Source organism: Cibotium barometz, chromosome 36 (assembly GCF_041138505.1).
Source record: "Cibotium barometz isolate CiBa-2024 chromosome 36, ASM4113850v1, whole genome shotgun sequence".
NCBI lineage: Eukaryota > Viridiplantae > Streptophyta > Polypodiopsida > Cyatheales > Cibotiaceae > Cibotium > Cibotium barometz.
In genome coordinates, this window is record NC_141081.1 from 15703438 (window position 1) to 15726242 (window position 22805).

The 22805-nt window shown below is 46.1% G+C and overlaps 1 protein-coding gene across 11 annotated transcripts in view; it reads right to left on the minus strand.

The window, feature by feature from the left end:
- Positions 1-22557, minus strand: part of LOC147617537 (calcium sensing receptor, chloroplastic-like) — a 40134-nt gene extending 17577 nt beyond the window's left edge. Inside the window, exons 1-5 of one of the 11 annotated variants that reach the window (XR_015262236.1) lie at positions 22001-22512; positions 12550-12774; positions 12260-12455; positions 12023-12164; positions 11558-11756 (exon numbers count right to left, since the gene is read on the minus strand). Coding sequence is in view for 10 of the 11 variants with exons in the window: in XM_086775802.1 (XP_086631928.1) it covers positions 12023-12164; positions 12260-12455; positions 12550-12774; positions 22001-22309 (872 nt within the window). In the remaining variant the exon portion in view is untranslated. The other 10 variants (XM_086775801.1, XM_086775804.1, XM_086775806.1 and 7 more) reach the window with 10 other exon arrangements.
- Between the last annotated feature and the right edge of the window lie 248 nt (positions 22558-22805).

The following is a 22805-nucleotide window of genomic DNA, read 5'->3' on the forward strand; positions in this document are numbered from 1 at the left end:
CAAAAATACCTCTACCTCAAAAAGTGTATGCATACATGCACAAATAGAGTTCGATCCATATTTCCATGAACCAAACCAACTCTAGGACTGCTCGCAAGACTTATGCCCTCCATGGAGTTAGCCATAGTTGCAATTATAGTTCCAGGTGCGCGCGACTGTGAACCATACCCAACTTTTCCATCATCTCATGTGTCTAGAACACAATATCATAGAAGTCCCATAAGCAGATGTACTGTCAGCCTCAGTACCTTCGGGTGAATACAAAGATGTCACCAAGCGACTCCTAGATAACAAATGAGCCTATCTGTAACAAGGGAGCGGAGGTGCTACCCCCCTCTTGAGCATCAGGCAATACTCCAAACCTATGCCCTGCTGAACCTGAATGAGCCGTAACAAGAGTCGACTCCAACTCAAAGGCATCAAGATAAAGCTGCAAATCCTGAGGTGAATTTGCTAAGTCACCCTCCTCCATCCACTTCACATCCATCAGTGAACCTCCTCCATCCACTTCGCATCCATCAGTGAACAGCTCTTAAACTTCACAGGATAGCGACGGGAAACTTTACCCTGTACCTTTCTTTCCTTATGTGCCAGTATCTGCTCGGGAATAAGAACCTCGTCAAGTTCCTCCACTTCCATCTGAGCCTCATCTGATACATCCTCAGGCACCCAAAACCTGCTTGCACTCCACCTAGGTGATAAGCACAAGTCCTCGATGAAGCATAGTAGATCACCACTGCTCAACATAGAAAGAAACTATCTTCCGAACCCATGAAGCCTCTATGAAGATCCCACCGGTGACAAATTGTCGAAAGCCATAGCCTTCAACGCATCTCCTGCACCATAACACTTCAACTGCTTCTTGTTCCTGGCCAACTACTTCTTGTCCTTGGTGTCTTTTCTCCTGAACTTCATCTTCAGCTCTTGCTCTTCACCTCATATAGACAAAGACACAAAATCCTGTACTGTGTCCTGCACTTCCTTCTTACTTTCCTCATGTTGAATTTTTTGATGTGACTCTCATGAGACAACCACGAGCTCACCCCCTTAGGAAAGTTGGCGATTGTCCCGACCAAAGCAACCACGGACTCGCCTCCTTGAAAAAGTCGACGATGTGTCCCGGCAACGGAACCTTGAAACCGGCCTTGACGGGCGGTGAAACAAACACTCGCACATAAAACACTTCAACGCCATTGAGGACCTAGAAAAGGAAAACAAACAGGGGGAGCTAGAGTGCTCCTGCAAACAGTACACGGACACCTATTGGCCCCAAATCGCAGTGGCGTCCCTTGCGGTATTTCTTTAATTGATTATAAGAGCTTTGATTACAATAAGGGCCGTCATAGTTGAACTCCTGTAGCCTGCAAAACCTACATCATGGCTTCTTGTCCACTCGGCATCCACAAACAAATCCAGCCATTGTTCACATCGAAAGACTCTCTCACATTGAGTCTGCATACAGAAGCTTTCTCCCATAATCAAGGCTGCCACAACCATTCATAGCCTCTCACACTATGAACAGCATCACACCCTGACACATCCAGTGCTCCTGTATCACAACACAGACTCCCAAACTGTCTCTCAAAAGAGTATCACAACACGGCATACCATACAGTCACACCTGTACAAACCCTCTCTACCATCCAAGGATACTATCCATCTCTGTCATGGATTCCCTGTCCCCTGTCCAATCAGTAGCAAGGCTGTACCATACATGTATCCATTCCTGTACCTTCTGCCTGCATGTGACCTATCTCCTGGAGAAACCCAAAAACATGTCTCTTCGAGAAAACCTACGACCTGTTTTCACATGAAACCCTTAGGCCTGTTTCCCTTTGAAGCTTCTGTCCTGTTTCCATACATCTAGTTACCTGTTCCCTCATGAAACCTCTGGCAACATAGAGATGCCCATAACTGTAGGTCCCACTGTTCCTTTCTAGCAGGAAGAAAACAATCTGCTCCATGAGCATGCAGCCATGCGAGCTTGCATCACTCCCATGCCAAGAAACATAACCAAATGACCTTGTACTTGCAGTCAAAAACCCAAGCACATAGCTGAATTTGCAACCAAACAAAAACAGCCCATAAACTGTCCCAAAACAGTCCCGAATCCAAAGCAAAGAGAAGCTGAGAGTTCCATCAGATGAACGCCATCGACATGATGTCTATGTTCATGAAAAACCAGCCCCTGTCCACCTTTGTGTCCAGAGAAACCAGCCCCTTTCCACTCAGGAGAAGAGCACACACTGTCTGTCCCGTACCGCTTGCATCTGCTCGTTTGCCAAGGGAAAGAGAGAGAACATGACGTGCTGACACCCATACCTGCAGTGGCTATTCAGTCCACCTGCAGCCAGTCCAGCAGCCACCTAACACTTTCCCTTCTGCAACCATCAAGAGCCTGCAGAGCCTACGGTCCTTGAGACAGAGAACCAGCCCACGTGTGCTCATCTATCCAGCAGCCGTCTCTGTGCACAGGAGAAAACCATGCGCTGCTCTGTCCAGCACTGCCTGCAGCCACCTGTTTGCCAAGAGAGAGAGAGAGAAAGGAGGCCTATGACTCTGTCCTGTAGCGCAGCACAGCAGCCAGCCTTCACTCTCCAAAAAGCATGCATAAGGAGGTATTCAGCTGCGCCTCTGCACCCTGCAGCACAGCCCGCTTGTAATCCCTTCCAAAAAGCAAGAGATGACCAGCAGCGCAGACCCGCCAGCAGCAGAACTGTCAGCGCCTGTTTCTGTCCTGACCGTACAACTGTCCGTACAGTCGTACAGGTCTGCATGAAATCTCCTGTGTGCAGCCAACATGCAGTCCACCACTCCCAAAAAGCACATGCTTCCTCAAGAGATAGGCGCCCCTTCCTGCCTGCCAGCCCCTCTTTTTCCCAAAAAGCACACGTGGCCCCAAAATAGCATACACCTGCATCTTGTCCAGAGAAAAACACAGGGTCGTGACAATATGTGATGCCCATGAGGTCTCCCCTCCTCCGTAATGTGAAAATGTGATCCAATGTGTGATCCAGTGTAGAGTGTCCTCTCCGAAAACTTGCCTACCATGGTGCTCTGAGTCTCTGCTCCTCGGCCCATCTGTTGAGCTCATGCTCCAAGATCAATCCATAAATCTTGGCCAATGTGTGACCAATCATAATAGTCCTGTAGTTGCCGGGGTCCATGGGGTCACTTGCCTTTAGAATGGGCACAATGGTATTCGAGGACCAACTGTCAGGAAAACCCTCGCATACTGCCTTGTTAAACATATGAACCAAAAGTAGAGCCAACACATCCCTAGCATGGGAGAAATGCTCGGCAAACAGCCCATCATGATCCTATGCTCTCCCCTTTTGCATCCTATCAATGGCATCTCTAACCATACTCATGTAAGGAAAAAGAAGGAATGGGGGGGGGGTGAGGCTCAAGTGGGTGAGGGAGAGGTGGCTGTCTGAGGGCAACATAGGTATGCCAAGTGTCGAGCAAGGTAATCGGAGTCAGTGTGCGATGATCCTGGAACAGCCTCCAAGCCTCCTTGCAGTCCCGTCCCAAAAACAACTAGTATAGCTCCTGCTCAAGTGTGGCTAGATAGGCACGCTTCTTCCTCCACGGAGGCACCGGGAAGATCACTCGTGCCTACTGGTGAGTGGTGGAGCTCACAGCAAGCTCCCGCTGCCTGCAGGGTGGCACGGGTCTTTCGGCATTCCTAATCATACCAACTGTCATGTGGAACAATCCTTTTGGCGATCGCGGAGTGGCTCTGGTGTGTGGAAAGGAGGCTACGGCAAATGTGTGAAGGGAGGCTACAAGCTATGTGTAAGCTCATGTACCGCTTCCAGTGCCTTCGTAGCTTCCTTTGCTTTCCGCTTAGCTCCTTAGCTTGAACCATGCTCTGACACCATGAAAAGATTTGGGGGAAGAGAGAGCTTGAGCTGTCATTATTGTGCCAAAAAGGGTCACAAGTCACCCAAATGTCACAAGAAGAAGCGTGATGAAGCAGCAAAGAACTCTTCCTCAACGGCGATGTCTCAACCCAAGAAGGATGATGGCATTCTTCTCTTAGCAGGTACTCGGCGTACACTTGCTCTTGTGACTTCTCAGTCACGATCTTGGATTGTTGATAGCGGTGCTACTGCTCATATGACACCCCATCGAGATTGGTTCGAGGACTTCACTGCCAGATCAGGCGAGACCACTCTGGGTGATTCTTCTTATGTGCCAGTGCATGGACATGACACTATCCCCATCTTCCGTTCTGACGAGAACAAGAGGTACTTCTCTGACGTTCTATATATTCCAGATTTGGCTTTTAACCTTTTGTCAGTGAGTGCTCTTACAGCTCAGGGTGCGGAGGTGATCTTTTCTCGTTATGAGATTACCATTCGTGATAAGGCGACTGGTAGCATCTTGGCTCAGGGAGTGTATAGTGGTCTCTACAAGTTGACTGCTCTGCTTTCTTCTGGTGCTTCTTTTGCTCTTTGGCATGCTCGGTTTGGCCATTTGAGCTATCAGCTTCTATAGCGAGCTTCAAAGGATGGGTTGGTTGAGGGATTGCCAACCATCAAGGCTCCGTCTACTGCTTATTCCTCTTGTTTACAAGGGAAGCAACATCGAGCCGCCTTTCCGAAGGAGGCGACACACAGATCTTCGACATCACTTGCTCTCATTCATGCAGACTTATGTGGTCCTATGAGTACCGCGTCTTTGAGTAAGGCGTTGTACATGCTCGTGATGGTGGATGACTTTACCAGATATACTTGGGTTTTCTTTCTGAAGACCAAGGATGAGACTTTTCAGCACTTCTATGATTGGAGAGCTAAGTTGGAAAAAGAGACCGGTCACTCAGTCAAGGCTCTCAGGACCGATGGAGGGGGTGAGTTCACATCCCAAGAGTTTAAGCAATATTGCAAGACACATGGCATTTGGAGAGAGCTTACTACATCATATACTCCATCACAGAATGGAGTTGCCGAGAGGAAGAATAGGACCATTATGGAGATGGAACGTGTATGATTGAGCATTCTTCATTACCTCGACGTTTCTGGGCTGAGGCGGCTTCCACTGTTGTCTACATTCAGAACAGGTCTCCTACTGCTGCTCTTCCCGATAAAACTCCATATGAGGCTTTCCATGGTGAGAAGCCCTCCGTTGTTCATTTCCGGATATTTGGGTGTACGGCGTATGTTCATGTGCCTAAGGAGCATCGCTCCAAGTTGGACTCGAAGTCTCTGCGCATGACTTTTCTCGGATACAGCACTATGTCCAAGAAGGCATATCGTCTTTATGATCCTCAAGCCAGCAAAGTTGTTGTGAGCCGTGATGTGGTGTTCGACGAGACTCCTACATCTTCTGAGGAGGGTGGTGAGCTTCTTCTTCCTCCACCTCCGTCTCCGCCTCCTCCTCCTCCTTCTCCTCCTCCTCCTGCTCCCGCTGCTTTTGTTACACCTCCAACTGAGGATTCTCAGTCAAATGATGATGACCATGCTCCTCCTCCGATGAGTTCGAGCAAATCTGTACCTGGTTGGTATTATCAGACAGTTTGTGATTCTGGGTTACGTGAGCTTCCTTCTGCTCCTCCGCCTAGTTCTCTTCGGCGTTCTTCCAGAGTTACAGGGAAACAAATTCATGAGGGCAACATGTTTGTTAGTTATGCTCTTATGTCTACTATCATTAATGGTCCTTCTGATCCCACTTCTGTAGACAAGGCTCTTTCACAAGAGCCTTGCATCGTGCTATGCAGGCAGAGCTGGATGCTATCAAACAGAATGGCACTTGGATTTTGGTGCCTCAACCACTGCAACGTAAGGTGATTGGTGTACGTTGGATCTTCAAATCAAAGTTCCGAGCTGATGGCAGCTTGGACAAGCACAAAGCGAGGTTGGTTGCCAAGGGTTGTGCTCAGCGCCCTGGAGTCGACTTCGATGAGACCTTCGCTCCGACAACCCGAATGACTACCATTCGCACCGTTCTTGCACTTGCAGGACATCATAGATGGCCCGTTTTCCAGATGGACGTGAAGTCGGCTTTCTTGAATGGAGAGCTTACACAGAACGTTTATATTGATCAGCCGCCAAGATTTGTTGTTCCGGGCAAACAGGATCATGTGTACCGGCTGAAGAAGGCTTTATATGGTCTAAAGCGGGCTCCGCGGGCTTGGTACCAGCGGATTGGTGAGTTCTTTCAAAAGCTCGGCCTATGCCGTTCTCACGCAGATTCGAACCTTTATATCCTCCTTGAGAGGGGGTTGATTGTTATCATTGTGGTCTATGTTGATGACCTCATCTTTACAGGTTCTTATTCTGTGCGGATCCGTTCTGTTATGGATGCTTTGGAGACAGAGTTTGAGATGACGGATCTTGGCCTCTTGCATTATTTTCTTGGCTTTGAGATTCAGCAAACCTCGAAGGGCATTTTCTTCTCTCAGCAGAAGTACACTCGGGAGATTCTCGACAAATTTCAGATGAATGGGTGCAAACCAGTATCTTCTCCTATGGATATTGGTGAGAAGCTTTCTTCACTTGATGCTTCTCCAGGGACTGATCGAGGACAGTATCGGATTCTCATCAGTTGTTTGGTATGGTTGACCTACTCCCGATTGGACATATGCTTCGCAGTCACTTTATTGAGTTCCTTCTGTTCCAAACACCGTCAGCAACATTGGCGGTGTGCTCTCAAAGTTCTTCGGTTGGCACTCGGATTTTGGCATCTTTTATGGCCAAGGACGCACTCTTGTTGGATGGTCTGACTCAGACCAGGCTGGAGATACTCTTTCATCCCCTACATATGTGAATCTCATGTCTTACAATCCCGCCAGTAAGGTATTGAAGACTATGACCTTGGTTTTTCCAAGGTTAATGGTGAGGTCCCTCTGCTCACAAACAGCTTGCAATGCCTCCAGGTGCTTCTGCAGCCCCTCTTTGGAGCTAGACATCAGCACAATGTCATTTGCATACAGTAAGATAGGCACCAACATGTCTCCAAGTATAGCCCCCACCCCTCCCAATCTGTCAATAAACTCCAAAATCTCATCTATGTATATGCCAAACAAAGTCAGCAACAAAGCGCATCCTTGATTCAAAGTTCACTCCAATGTTGCTCGTGATCATACTAGACATACCTCAAGGTGCCCTCACCCTCCCTGTCACTAACTCATATAATGTCATCACTCCCCAGATGATCTGCTCTGGAAATCCCAACTCATGTAATCGGTGAAAGAGGCAAGCGGGGGATTGGGTCAAAAGCTTTGTGGGAGTCCACAAAGCAAGAAATAATCTTGCTCTCTCACCTTGGCCTCCTCAATCATGGTTCTCAATGTGAAAATGTTATCCAAAGTGGAATAAGACCTCTGAAAAACCTTGCTCTCATGTCATGCGTCTTGGTGAAAGAACCCACCTCAACTGCTAGGACTGTTCCATAAAGCTTGGCCACCATGTGGCCGATCATGATAGTGCGGTAGTTGTTTGGGTCTAGGGGGTCTCTGGCTTTGTGAGTCAGGATGATAGTGTTGGCTGTCCAAGATGGGGGGAAACCTTCACAAAGGGCACGGTTAAAGATCTCACCCAAGAAAGGGGCAAGTGTATCACATGCGTGTATGACGTGCTCCGCTACAAGATCCTCATGGTCCCTAGACTTTCCAGTTTGGAGCTGATGTATGGCCTTGGCTACATTTTAAGGTGTGAGGAGGCTAGATGAGATGGGGCAGGCAGGCTATGGGGTGGCAATAAAAATGGGGTTTGGGGTGTGGTGGTAAAGCTTTTTTGTGTGCTGCTGCCATATCATGGAGTCTTCAATGGGTGTAGGCAGCCTATGTTCCCTCAAAACATCCCATCCCAACTTGCTATTGGAGCTCAAAAGACTACAGTCAAGTGTTTCCTCATTCTCAATGAGAAACCTCCTCTTCTTACAGCACGTGAGGCGTTGTGCCATCTGGTGGGTTTGCTTCTCTGTAATCTGCCCCATGTTTTGTTGTTCTCGGAGGTCCCTACGGGCTGCCTTGCACTCTTCATTATACCAACTATCGTGGGGCAAAGAACCTAATGGTGGCTTAGATGTGGAGTAGCAGGTGGTCAGGAAGGAAATTTGGGCTGATTCATGGTGAATATCTGTAAGTTGTGAGGTGATGTGGGATAAGGGGGCTGAGAGGTCTACGTTTGAGAGGCGATAGTAAAGGTTGGAGCCATAAACCACATCTGCATCATGATCAAAATGGACTTTGCTATAGTAACTGATGGGTTTAGGGTAGGGATTCTTTGGGAAAGTGCCACTATGGAGAAGGTTAGGCAAACATGATCAGCTCCCAAGGGTTTGAGTGGGATGGGAAAGGTGAGGATATCTGGTATCAAACCTAGTGTGCCCATTAAATAATCAACGGTACTCGATCCGCCTTTGTGTGGAAAGCAAGTCAGTCCCCCCGGAGGATGGCCATCTGGTGAGACCGTTGAAAATGATGAGACCATGTGCTGCCCCCAGCTCCAAAAATAAGCTCCCATAAGATTTAATGGCCCCGTCATCCATAGAACACCACTGATACCCCATCTCCTCTGTGTCCAAGTCCTGTAAGATGATGTGTTCCGCTCAAAGTCAAAGAGACTGACCTGTGAATTCCTTGTCCTGGCATTAGAGCCCCCGACAAGTAGTACCTCCTCCTAGTTGCAAACTCCAAGATCTCAGTGTACAATGCTATGTTTGGTGATTGGCCATCTATAGAAGCAGACCTCGAAGTGTCTGGAGGAAAATAACACACTACTATGTCGACCACACTGGCATTCTCCCTATGGAGTCTCAGCCACATGTATCTAGCCTCCTCATCCCTTTGTACCACAGATAGTATGGTCCGGAGGTGTGATCGGAATAGTATTGCTACTCCCCCACATGTCCGTGTCTCCCCGATGTAGGACTCCCATACATACCCTGCTACATCTGGTAGTCCCATCTCCGGGCTCTGGTGTGTCTCTATGTAGAAGATGGCATCCCTGTCTGCAAATGACACTGAGAAGCTTCATGGCTCAGACCATAAGGTGCCGTTGCAATTCCACACTGCCATGTCCAAGATTCCTTTGGTTCCATAGACCCTGCACCCCTATTTGGGGCGTAGGTCTCGGATAATCACTCTCCCATCTCTGTAGGCTGCCCATTTACCATCATTCTGGGCTTTCTTCACCTCTATCATGCCTATCTTCTTATGTGTTGCCTGGATTGGTGTAAGGTCATCTTCAAGATAAACCTTGTGTTCGGTGACCTTCTTGAACTCCCTCCTTTTCTGCATGAAATCCCTCTTTTTTTGTGCATCCCCAAACTTCACGATAAGAGGTTTTTCTTTGGATGTCTCCTTGCCCAAGCATCTATGTATGTCGGAACCGCACTTATCCCCATCATTCCACGTAGTTTTCCCATGGCTTCTTGAGGTGGGTTGGTGGGAAAAAGGAAGCGAAGGGATGCATGGACACACAGCAGAGCAGGGGCACACAGTCAGCGCCTCTGCGCAGGCAGAATGTGGCACAGCACAGCTCGGCACAGTCGGTCAGCACCTATGCGCACCGCACGAGCAGAGACTAGGGGCAGAGAGAGAGAGAGAGAGAGAGAGAGAGATGTGATAGACCACAATAGAGAGAGAGATGTGTCAAGTTGTTCCCATGCTCAAAGGTGGTGGCCATTGGGCCACCTCACCAATGGCCACACCTCTCCCATAAGTGGGAGGGTGCCCATATAGGTGCCCACACCATCATTAAAGGAAAGAGGACGCCTATTTTAATGTCTCGCCAGCCAAAAGATATCAAAGGCCCAAACTCATCCAGCCACACTTCAATAAAGTGTGAACCTCCACAACAGAAAAATAAGCAGTAACTCTTGTACTAAGAAACAAAGAGTTTAGGGTCACACCTACCGTGCCTATTTACAGCCCACAAGCAAGATCCGAATACAGATTCAGACGCACAATTCACAGGAGGGCATCCCTTGCAAAACAGTTCACAGAAAAACAATTGCAGGCATGCAGTTATGCCATGGTGTAAAACACTTGTGCCTACGTGTGAGGATTTTCACAGATAGAAAGAAGAGTGCGGCAGAATCACACATGGTGAACACGGGTATCCTAAACTGTTGCCTGTATTATGTACAAGACAGAAGTAATACAACTAAATCTCTAGTACAATGGATATGGCTGAGTGAAAACGCCGACTGCAGCCCCGTGAACTAATGTACACTCCTGGCAAGCACTTCGCGTAGAGAAACGCTTTGTGAAGTCCAGCGCTCAGGAAAGCAGATGACTTTGGCGAATATCCCAGTCACATACATGTTGGATTTTCATAAACTGAAATTAGGGTTTTCTGCAGATTAGAAACCAGAAGCACAGATTTAGGGTCTGTACAGCCTGTAGCAGCACAATGTGGGCTGTACGGCTGTTTGTAGCAGCAACAGGATACAGAAGTGTGAAGCAACAACGTAAAGGAATACACAACTTGTAGCAAGAGTGATGTTACAGCATCGTACTACTCTAGCTTCACTAATCCTTCCTTAATTTACATGATTATCTTTTAAACGAGCTTTAAACCTCAAAGATTAACTCACGAATCAAACATCACAATAGAAATAGTTACCATGCCCATCCAACCTTGTATTCATTCTGGCAAGGTTAATGAAATCCCAGGATTGATCTTGCGGGCACTCCTGATTGGGGCCCTACTACAGAGTCCTATAGCCAAGCCTTAGCCTTACGAATAACTATTTAAAGTTTCTATCGTGTTGTTTGATTCATGAATTTATCTTTAAGATTTGAAGCTTCTTAAATCATGTTAATTAAGGACGGATTAGTGAAGCCTAGAGTATAACCCCGCAGTTACAAGTGATGCCACGTGGCTATATGGATTGCTAGCACGTCATCAGCTGTGCAATCTGCCATGTCATGTATGGTCAGTTGTATGGACAGTCTGGATTGGGCTGGTTGTGTTTGGTTTGGAGAACCACCAACAGGAGTCGAGGATGATCTTCCAGACACTCTTCTATTCCAAATAAGTCTAGTGCCTATTCATCTGAGCAGTGAGCTTCTTGACAAGCTAGTCTAACAAATCCTAATGCTTGGTCCCGATCCAACAGAAGGTTGGGCATCTCACCCTGCAGCAGTTTAAAATAGACCTGCAGAAGTCTAACCTGCCATGATGAAAAAGAGCCAAAACCTTTTGGTGGCTTCAAATACCTGAAAAGTGGCCCCTTCAGGAACTTGCAAGTGGCATGGGTGATGCAAGTGTGCTGCAGCCGTAAATGATGCTGGTAGGTGACTTGTCATCATCAACCTCAAATCGTGAGGCCGGAAATAACCTCATGTGGTAAAGATGGTTTGCATTTAATCTTGAGAATATCATCATCAATTAAAAGTCATGTATCTCAGGCTGAAGTCAAGGCAAAGACCATCTTCATCTGAGTATTCTAGCCCATGAAGATGCACTGCTGACAGGATGACTTCAGTTTCGACTTTGGAAAGAGCAGCTTACCTTGGAAAATGTGAAACGGACCTCTAGGATGCACTGCTGACAGGATGACGAAATAGGCTTCAGTTTCGACTTTGGAAAAAGCAGCTTACCTTGCAAAAGGTCAACCGGACCTCTACAAAGCTCAGAAAGACCACGGTGCTTCCAATGCAGCTCTGCCAAGGTATGCCATACAAAACTGAAAATGAATGCAAGCAGCTATGGTAGCATGGCTTGGGAAATCACAGCCATACTCAAAATCTGCTATGTAGAGATAGTTCCTCGCTTGTGTACCAGCATGACCCATAAAATCTGTAAGAAATGGTGAAAACTCAGCCAGAGCAGTTGAGTAGTAGCAATAACCCTCTTGAAAATCTGTGACAAGTCTTTAGTCAAAAGTGGCATTACAACAGCCTTACTTGCCTTTTCCATTCAAATATTCCAGTAACTTTAAGAGGGACATTGGCCCCTAAACATTGTGCTTTTTTTATTTTAAAAAATACACAAACAAACCAAAACCACCTCTTCCAATATGCTAATGGTTTGCTAGGAATATGATCCGCAGCTAGCCCACTTACGGAACAGAAAGGAGACTGTTTATTGCATAGCGAGGCAAGCTGGGCACTCCAGACTTGGATTTTTCTTTGTCTGTTCGAACATCAATTAGTAAGTAGTCCCTTTTCATAACCATGTCAAGAGCCTGCAAAGCTGATAAATCACCTGCATTGAGATTTGACAAAATTAATCAGATTGCATTCATCACTGAATTAAAGTATGTATCGACTAAATAACCAAACAAACAATATAAAACCCACCTTTATAGCCTCTGGCAGCACAAGCAATACTTGATAATACAGGAGGAGCTAAAAAATAGAAGAGAACCACCGCCCCCGCAGCTCGAAGAAGGAAAAGGGAATCTGTGGCTAGCATTGACTGCAGGATGCTCGATACAACAGGCTCTAATGCCTTCGTTATCTGTTTGGATGCTTCCTTCACGGTTAAAGCTATCGTCTGCCTCCAAAGGATGCAAAGCAAAGATCTCAGAAAAATAGTTATGTTTCCATAAACAAAATATGGAATAGGCTAACCTAGAGGATAAACCTACCTTAAATGCTTCCACTGCTGGCTTTGTATCGATGCCAATAGACTGCAAGAACTTTTCTGTGGGCACGGTAACACCCAATACAATGTGCCTTGACAATTGGACAGCCACACTAATAATGTTCTCGATGAAAGGGGACACTGTACTCATTCCCGCCCATACCAATTGTGTTGTTTGATTTAAAATCAAACCAAACATTTCTCCAGCAGCTCTCACAACCCCTACAATCTACAAATAAACATCTTGGACATGAAGAAAATCCCCATAGATTAGCTGCTTGTCAGCCAGTTCTTTTTTTCCAATCCAGTAGCAAAGAAAGTGTACATCTGAACTAACAGATAGAATGTGGTATTTTTCTAGAAAAATAGAGGGGAATTCCCTTCATAGCTGGCCACTCTCAGAGGGAGTTCTTTTCTTGCAAGAACAAGAAACACTCAAACTGAATGTCCAAAAACTGGAAAAAGAAATTGCCAGTAAAACATCCCATTTAGAGCTGAAAATAGGCCAAGGAATTTGGCACTTTGAGTATTCGTGAAATTGGACCCAAAAAAATAGTAATCTCAGTAAAGATTTTACAAATTTGGGCATAATTTTTTTGAGAAGAAAACCAAAATTGGACGTGATGTTGCAAAATGGGAACAAACTTTATCAAGTTGCAGATTTGGGCCTTCACCTAGACAAAGAGGGTTGCTTGAGGAGAAGAAATAGTAATCACAGGATGTTGCCTCCACAATGAAGGCTGCTATTTGTTGATAGGATTTGAGCTGCATAGACAACTTGGGGCCTGGTTGCAAATAAACAGCATGCTTACTGCTGGGGCTCAACCCAGTTGTAATCAGCTGGCAGCAAGTGCAAAAAGCACGTGCAGGTGTCAAGCTGAACCAACCAAAGCAGAACGCAAAAAAGTGTAGCGGGCTGCAACCTTAGCTTAGAATCTCAGGACCTTAAAAATCCCTTTCTTGAAATTAAAATACATTTCCATCATATACTGATAAGGACTAATAAAGGATGAATCTTTTCAATATGTGCCGTACTAAAAGTCTTTTTCACTACACATACCAACCCCACACTGGTGAAATCACCATTGTACATAGAACGACACTCGCAGATGCAGCATCATTCACAAGCACCAATTGCAACTTTTTCAATGTTAATGTCATGTTGCTCAATGTAGCTGCAAAAACCAGCATGTCATCCAAGAAAATGAAGACACTTTTCGATCAAGTCCCTTGAACACACGCATAATCATGCAGGTAAGTGTCGCCAGGGCATCTGTCAAGTCCCTTGAACACACGCATAATCATGCGTGTAAGTGTCGCCAGGGCATCTGTCAGACCAAAGGGCATGACCACAACTCGTACTGGGCCCGTTCAATGTGGAAGGCTGTCTTTGGGATGCCCCATCGACAATCCATACCTGATGGTATCCACTTTTCAGGTCAAGCTTCAAAAACACCTTGGCTCCATTCAGCCTCTCTAGGATATAATCAATCCGAGGCATCGAGAACTTGCTCTTAACTCTCATCTTACTCAGAGCATGATAATCCACACAAAGTCTAGAAGATCCCTTCTTTTTTCTTGATAAAAAAGATCAGCCCTGCAAAAGGAGACACACTGGAATGTATGAACCCTAATTACAACAATTCTTGGAGGTGGCGGCGGTCTAACTCAGATTCCATAGCCTTGCTGAGGCAATACGGAAATTTGCTTGGTGGTTCCAAGACTAGGAGGAGATCTACTTTGTGATCCTCCGGTCTAGACGTGGGGAGCGTTGGAAAGGAGATTGTCCCCAAGAAAAATCTTCTGGAAACGGTCATGTAGGACCTAGAACTTGGTAATTGTCTAGGTGGTTTGAACATAGATCACCACACACTATGTGCCTTTCCACATTTCTCGTTTCACTTGCATGTAGCTTATGAGAGGAAAGTTGGGGAATCCTAGCTCACACTTGATGATTACAGAAGCCTTGGGCACATTCCGGAGAATCCAAAAAGTGTGCCGCTCCCAGTCAATGTCTCATGGAACTTGTGAAACCAGCCAATCCCTAGGGTTTTGTCTACTCCTACAAGAGGGGCAACCATGAAATCTACACAAACTTTGTGCCCTCTATGACTACCTTAGCACTACGAGCCTCAAACTTGAAACTCGTGGTCATACCTGTGCTAAATCCCTCAACCTGCGAAGTCAATGGGAAACAAACCGCCCACTGAGCGGCCTGTTCTGTAATCACATCCTCCATATTGTCGCTATCGAACAAGACGACTCCTCTTTGGCCACCTATGTAACCAAGGTCTTGAGAAACTCATTGTGCTCATACTCCGGGTCATGGGTGCCCTTCTACATATCTTCGAGCTCCCAGCTGACAATGGCGCCAACCGTGGACCGAGAGTCGAAGAACTAGAGGCATCCTTCGGGGTCTATGTGGGAGCCCGGCTCACTGATGAAGCTGTCAAGGCTGGTGTTGTGGTCTAGGCATGGGGATTCTTAGAGCATGCCCTAGAAGTATACCCTGTATGACAATAAAATATCACCCCTCCTTGTTATACTGGTTTTGCTCATCCTCTGTTGAGCTTACCATTGGTCTTGCTTGCTTGAGCTTTCTAGTCAAAAGTAAGGTTATGCGTGTTGGTCAAGTTCTTGGAGCCAGAGGCTCCCGTGCTTTGTCTTGGGAAAGATCCCAATTGATTCTGACCCTGCGCCTGCAATAGCTACCTTGTGCAATGTGGGCTGGGAAGTCTTGGGCTTTCCACTTTGTAGTTCATTTCGGCACTTGCGCGCGCTAGTGCCCATTCAAAGGTCGGTGGTTCGAATGTACGCACATCCCATTGGATTTGCGTGTCTAAATCATATAGGCACTGCCCCCTCTTGTCCTCCTCATATTTGCTCAACGGCAAAGCCACGCGAGTGACTTTGTTGGCAAACTGGAGACCCAGCTGTGCTTTTTGGCGTAACCCCTAAACTCGTCCTAAGCAGAATAAGCTTCAAACTCATGAATCCAAGAATAAAAAGCCGTGGGATCGAGCATTATACTTACTGAAATTCACCTTCTCATGAAGATGAGTCAAGTCGTCGGTACCACCCTTGTGTGTCGAGAACTGCAAGAAATCGCTTGTGTTACACGTGACGTCTTTGGTCCTCTTGTGTGGCGGCAGGAGCTGATGCTTCACGGTAAGCCTGCATCCGAGCTCAAGCTCCTGTATCTGCAATTCAAGCCAAGAAAGGGGATGTCGTGTTAACCCCTCACAGGAGTTAGTTGAGGTAGGGATTTGGGAAGGGATGTAAGTGAGAAGCTATGGGTGAGAATTGACCCAAGGGGGGGAGTGGAGGAGGAATGGGGGAAGGGGCTCAGAGAGGTAATCACTTCTCCAAGACGTGGATCACATATTTTTGCTCAAGAAATTGATCTCCCTGTTGCTTCATGAGAAGCATAAAATTCTGGAACATCGCTTGCATCTGGTCTCCCCACTAACAGCATTGCTCCTCCCTGATGCCGTCGTTGTAGAAGTGATGGTCTCTTCCTAAATTTTGTGTTCTCTCTCATCGTCGGAGATCGCAAATAAACCATCAACTATGAGTGTGGGAGGCATTTATGATCGCTTCCAGAGGCTGAAAACCAACCATCCTTTGAGGGACAATAGTCACACCAAAATGGGGAGTGCTTCCGGCATCTAAAAACCAACCACATGCGGGAAAAAAAAGTTTTTTTCTTGGCCGAATTTCTTCACCAAAAGGCAAAGCAAAGCTCTGATGCCACCGTAGCATGCGGAAGCTTACAGAAAAGGATTATACTTCGATAAATACTTTCAGCCCCTTTCTTCTTGACGATGTATAGCACAATGTAATGAAAGTAAGAGTGCAAAGAGAGGAGAGACAAATACACAGGATCGGGTCCCAAATATCCTCTAAAGGGCCCCCACCACATACGGTGTATTTGCTTTATTGAATGAGTAAACTGACAGACTGTTGGCTGTAAATAACCAGGACTTTGATACCTTCACTTTGCTCAGATAGCTTTCAGCCTGAAGATGACCCCTTGATCTACACTTTCCACCTTGCCTTTAGCTTCTTCTTGGCTGTCTTAGCCCTTGGACTTTAGCTCTTGCAGAGAATATGAGATCAGATATGCAAAAGGCTCACCATCGCTTCTATAGCCTACCCCATATGCAAGTCAGTCCAGATTGCTGAGGCCTGCTCACGACTAGGAGAATCCAGCATTTAATGCATCGTTTTCACATGTGAGAGTCTTGGGCAGCCCTAACTGCTGGCCAACAAGGTCCTATGGGCTTTTATAAGGCTGGCTTTAAGGCCTAGGCTTGGCCTATGGCCGAACTTCACGTCCATGGCCTCCTTGGTGGCTTTTGGACAAGCCTTACATGGCTGTCCATGAGATAGCCTTCTACAAAGCCTATCTCTTGACCTAGACTAGTGCCCATGCATCTGACTGGAAGCCTAATAAATGCCGGTACATCTCTCCATGAGATAGCCTTCTACAAAGCCTATCTCTTGACCTAGACTAGTGTCTGTGCATCTGACTGGAAGCCTAATAAATGCTGGTACATCTCTACATCATTCCAAAGGGTTACACAAACGTGCGGGACATGGATTGACTTCATGTGCGGGAGATGCACACCCAACCATGACCCTCTACAATGGATCCATGGCTGACTTGTCCCAGACAAAGGCTCACAAAGGGCTAGTTACCACTCTCTAACGTGCACCTACTGTACAGATATGGCCACGTGGCATCCAAGTGCGGGATGCACGTGACAAACATGAAGTATATACAATGATAAACAGAGACACTCAATGGTAGCACTACTCTTGAGTTCTCAATGACCCAATGATGACTAATTGATCAATGGATGGCCTAGACTCCTATTTTAGTGTTAAATGTTGGCGAGTTGGCTACCAACTCTACCAACCCTACTAATATGTCCAATTAAGCGGTTCACATAATAATGTTGGGATCAAGTTAGTGGGTTAAGAGGACTGACACTAGACTAACCTGTATGGCTCAGAGACTGGCCTACATAGCTCGTGCCTAACTGTCCTTGGACTGAGGGCTCACAATGGGGCCACACTATACGACAAAATATTCCTTTAAAAAAAGGTGATTCCTACTGATGAATGGTGCACTGATGTAGAGCCAGTTTGTCACATATAGCACTCCAACGCAAGGTGCATGTGACAACACCCAAGCAAATCTAGAGTAGTCGTCGATAAAGGTTACAAAGTATAGATGGTGTTCGCATAGGACCACACACATCATTGTGCACAAGCTGTAGTTTCCAGACAGCCCTTGTTGATCCATCTTTTGGGAATGCATTTATAAGCATCTTACCCAATATGCATCCTTCACATACATGTTTTGGTGGCAGTTCTACATGAGGCATGTCCTGCACCATTTGATGCCTTTGCAATAGCATCAAACTGCCATAATTTACATGCCCAAACCTGGCATGCCACAATTCTGCCTCTATCATGGCAAGTGTAAGAGTGGTAACCACATGAGCATCATGCTCTCTCTTGTCAAGCTAATATAACCCATGGTACAATGTGCCAGAAGTGACTGGTGCATAGCCACCTTGATGGTCTTTCACTGTGCACCTGTCATCCTCAAAGTTCACTGCATATCCTCTTTTAGCAAAGAGGAGACGGACAGCAAGTTCTTCTTAATCCCAAGCACATACAATACATCTAGAAGACATAAGTCTGCACCATCTGCCTCTGTGAGGAGATAACCTCACCAACATCCTGAACTGGATAAGAAGAATTGTTTGCACATGTTACTTGCTTGCCTTCCAAGGCAGCCATAAGCTTCTTAAACAAATTCCTCTATGAGGTAACGTGTTTAGAAGCACCACTGTCAAAGTACCATGTGTCGTGCGTTTCATTGACACTGAGAGACATATGCTCTAATAATGCAAAATAACTGCAAGTAAGAAAAGTCTACTCATCGTGCACAAGATTTACTAATGTATCATCTTTCGCTGCAAGTGATGAAGAAGAACTTACAGCCATGCCACTTTCCTTTTTCTTCTCCTTTGCAAACCGCTTTCTAAACTCATTTAAATAGTGACCCGGCTTTTTGCAGTGACATTTGCCCTTTTTCTTGGGCTTGTCTGCATCATTTTTAGCCTTTTGTGAAGGCTGTCCCAAATCAGCCTTTCGCTGAAAATTGCTTTTGGCTTTTTCCTTGCCCTTGCCTTGGGCAACAAAAGCCCCATCACTGCCACACATGACAGAAGATTTGTTCTTCGATTTTGCTCCTCTTGTAGTAACAAGCCCAACTCTTCAAACAAGATTGGTTCTAGGTTCCCCCACATAGATAGAGTGAGCTATGTGTGGAAGTTCAAATAAGTTTCTGATAATGATGATAGCGTCCTGGAAACCAGTTCCTTTTCAGAAATGACCTCATCAATATTGAGCAACTACTCCCGAAGATCATGGATCTTCCTAAGATGATCAGCCATATTGTCACCATCATTCACGTTCAAGTTCTCAAGTTCCTTCTTGAGATATGCAACCCTGGCCTCATTCTTTGCCTGATACATGGTTTCGAGTACATCCCACGCTCGCCGTGAGGTCTTGCAAGAACTAATATGCGGTATGATTGACCGCTTTACTGACAAAGCAATCAAAGCCATCGCTTGGACATCACGAGTATCCCATCTCTTCCTCCTGTGAAGTAGGTACTGCAGCTTGTTGAGCACCATGGCCGGGTGTGTTAGGTGCTATGTCAGCAAGGCATACGTCTTCACCTGATATATAACCCCATAAGCCTTTGGCCACAAGAAGGTTTCGGACCATGAAACTCCATAGGGAGTAGTTTCTGCCATCCAATTTATCCTTTTGGGACAAAACCCCAAATATATCGGTTGTATTCCCTGCCATGATGCTGAAATCTCTTTACCAAGCGATCTGCAAATACGTGCAACCAAGTATGTTGTAAAAAGCACCTGTAGGCCAAAACCCAATGCACCAGAGTGCTATGCCAGGCAATCACAGATTCCTGAGCAAACTTTTTTTGCCTCAATACAAGGCTGCAATAATTGTTTGGAGTGTCCAGATGACACAAGCGCCTTGCAGGAGCACAAGGATAGCAACAAGTTGGCGACAGACGGGCAAGTAGATGGGCGTGAAAGGAGACGGCGATGGGTAGGCAAGCGGGGAACGGCAACGGCGAATTGCACCAGCGGGGACAGCGGACAAAGGCTAAGACGATGGCGATCAGTAGGCAGTGAAGATGATCGAAGCTATGGAAACGACGACGGTGATTGCAGCCAGACATCACCAGCGAGCACAAATGCGATGGGCATCAAGCGCTCGGTGCTGGACAGCAAAATAGATGGACGATGAAGGCCCCAAATTTGGACAATTTCCGTCGGTTGCCACATCATCTATAAAGTGGGTGGCAACTGAAAGGGGAGGTGGGTGGCACCGGGGGAGGTAGGACCGGCGGCACTGCAGTGGGACAGAACGGCCGGAGTGCAGCAGCAGGACAGGCGGTCACCAGACCGAACTGCAGGCCGCCTAAGAGTCGCCGAACGGAGTGGCGCAGCTGAATGTGGTGATGGCCCGCGGGAGAACCCAGCTCTGATACCACTATTGGCCCAAGCTGTAGAGCTGAACTAGGGTTTGGCACAACAACACACATAGTGAAAGACACACACAAAGTGAAGAGGAGAGTGATACAAAAGAAGATTGCATTGGAATGTGTGGAGTTGGAGAGTCAACTCCATAATATCAAAATACAATAAAAGTGGTGGTGTCCTTTCACACCAGATATCCAAGGGGAAAAACCCAAAAGGAGAAAAGTGCCCTTGGTTAGCCCATGTTCACATGAGGTACTACTCATAGCATATATACCAATAATAGTGACTACTCCTGCTATAAATAACAGTCCAGCTATAAATAGCTAGTAACAATGGATTATCACGAATAATGAACCCTAGCCACCTTTAACCTTCGTATGACCTTCCCCTAATCCCAAGGTTCCCCAACCCTGACCATATTAGACCTTAATCCCATGGATTAGTGTTAAGTACATAACAGGGTGGCACCTAGGAGGCGATGGGCTGAGATGGTCAGTGATGGCAGGCTGCAGCAGCCAGCCATGCAAGGATGGAGATGTTACCAACAGCAAGGTGGAGTGGGGTGCCCTCTTCATGTGTTCTTGCAAGCTTAGACTGAAGCCCTTTGCAACCACTTCTCTTAGTTGGTAGGAAGTACCAAGTGTTGGGCGGCTCCCCACACATGGCATGGGACTTGGAGAATGGCTTGCATCTGGACCTTAAGACCCCTTCACACCCACAATAATGATTTAGGCACCCTCTAAACTGAGGTGCCTGCCCACTCATTAATGTGTGGTGCGAACATTTTTAAAACACACTCAATATTTACCATAATTAAAGGATTACATTACTTACCATCTATTCACAGGGATCAAACCAAGTTAGGGCACACGTACATGGCCTCAGGTGTCCCCAATCCTCTTAGCCATTATACCGGTGTTTTATACAGACTCCACACATTTCAAGACATTATCTCTTACCAATAATACAAAGAATGCAGAGCACAAGTTGCAGGACAATCTCCCATTCTCAAAAGCCTGTACATCCATTACAGGCACATGCACAGGCACCAAGTCCACATGTGCCTTGCAGATCTCATCTCACTCACTAGTGCGCCACATGAATCCATCAACTCATGGTGATTATGTCCAACTGGTGACAAACAGCCACTAACCCTGTAGATTAAGTGTACAATCAAAATTCCACAAAAAGGCAGTGCAGTTGTTCTTCATACCGAAATGGGATGCAGGCAAAGGCACTGCAATCAACTATCAACGCCTAGTGAGTAGTGAGCGCTACTTTTGAGTGGCTTACATGACGCATGTGAGGTGCTAATCTACTATAGTTCGATGTTGTTTGTTCAGATGTGGGAAGAGTGGCAAGCAAGACTTTGTCGTGAGTAACTTCAAGATGGATCATGATGTTGACTATGTGAAGCATAGGTCTATAATTCTCTTGTGTAAATTCAGTTGATTTGAGGTTACAATTGCAGTTTCCGCAAACCAAAACCCTAGAGTAGCCCATCATGGGCACCCTCAAATGAAGATTGCCAGTCCAGCTCCCCACACGGCAGGGACTGTTCTGTATCCAGCATAAAAGTTCCGACGTAAGGCAAACCCCTATGCAACGTGTGCAAAACACTATAAAAAGTTCAAAAACGCTAATCTTCTAAAGTTTTCACTCCTGGCTGCTCAGGCGTAACAAAACTGGTATGCAACCCTCAAAAATCAGTATCCTGAATTCGTGATATGATGTTGACTAACTGAAGCATAGCTATCTATTGCAGACTGAGATGATTGAAATGTTGGAGTTTTGTTATCCGAAACCTTCAAATTAGACAATTTAATTTTCAAACACTGTTCAAAGAAGAGGAATGCATACTTTTGTAAGCACAACGGCAACTTCTTCTGCACTGACTGCCAAAGCAGGGCTGGGCCACAAGGAAGGACCACTAGCAGCAGCAACTGCTCCAAATACAAGGGGGTTAGCAGACACATCAATCTTCCTATATCTTTTTTTTTGAGAATGTGAATAGACCATCAATTTCAGGCGCTTATTGCTCTTTCTGTGTAGTGGGCGATGGGTAGTAGCCACATTGAAGCGAGGGTCTAGGGCGAGGTATAAAGAGGAGGACATGGGCACGGAGTGAGAGACCATTGCCAAGGCCATGGTCATAGCCATACATACCATATCGCAAAAAACCAGCTCGTTTGTGCAGTGTGTATTTGTGTACGTGTGTCTTTTTCCAACCAATGATGCACCTTAGTAACCTAATAAATAATCACGGAATGTTTACACGCAATCTCGCCATAGGGCATCAACTGGCCGCTGCCCTATCTATCTATGGACAACCAGGAGAAAAGGAAAAAAAAAGAAATTTTGGATGAGAGGAAAAATCCACCCTTTGTATTCCAGACCTGCATTTTCCTTCTTAGTGTCTTTTACATACCACGCGGGTTGAGTACTAGTCTTTTTAAACCAACCTCCTTGATTCTTCTCCCCTCCTCCTCTTCTTACCTAACCTCCAAATTCTTACCATGAAGTAGCTTTTCTTCCTGTATATACTATAGAGATATAGAGATATAAAGATATAGAGAAGAGAAGAGAAGAGAAGAGAAGAGAAGAGAATAGAATAGATATAGAGAAGGGAAGAGAAGAGAAGAGAAGAGAATAGATATAGAGATGT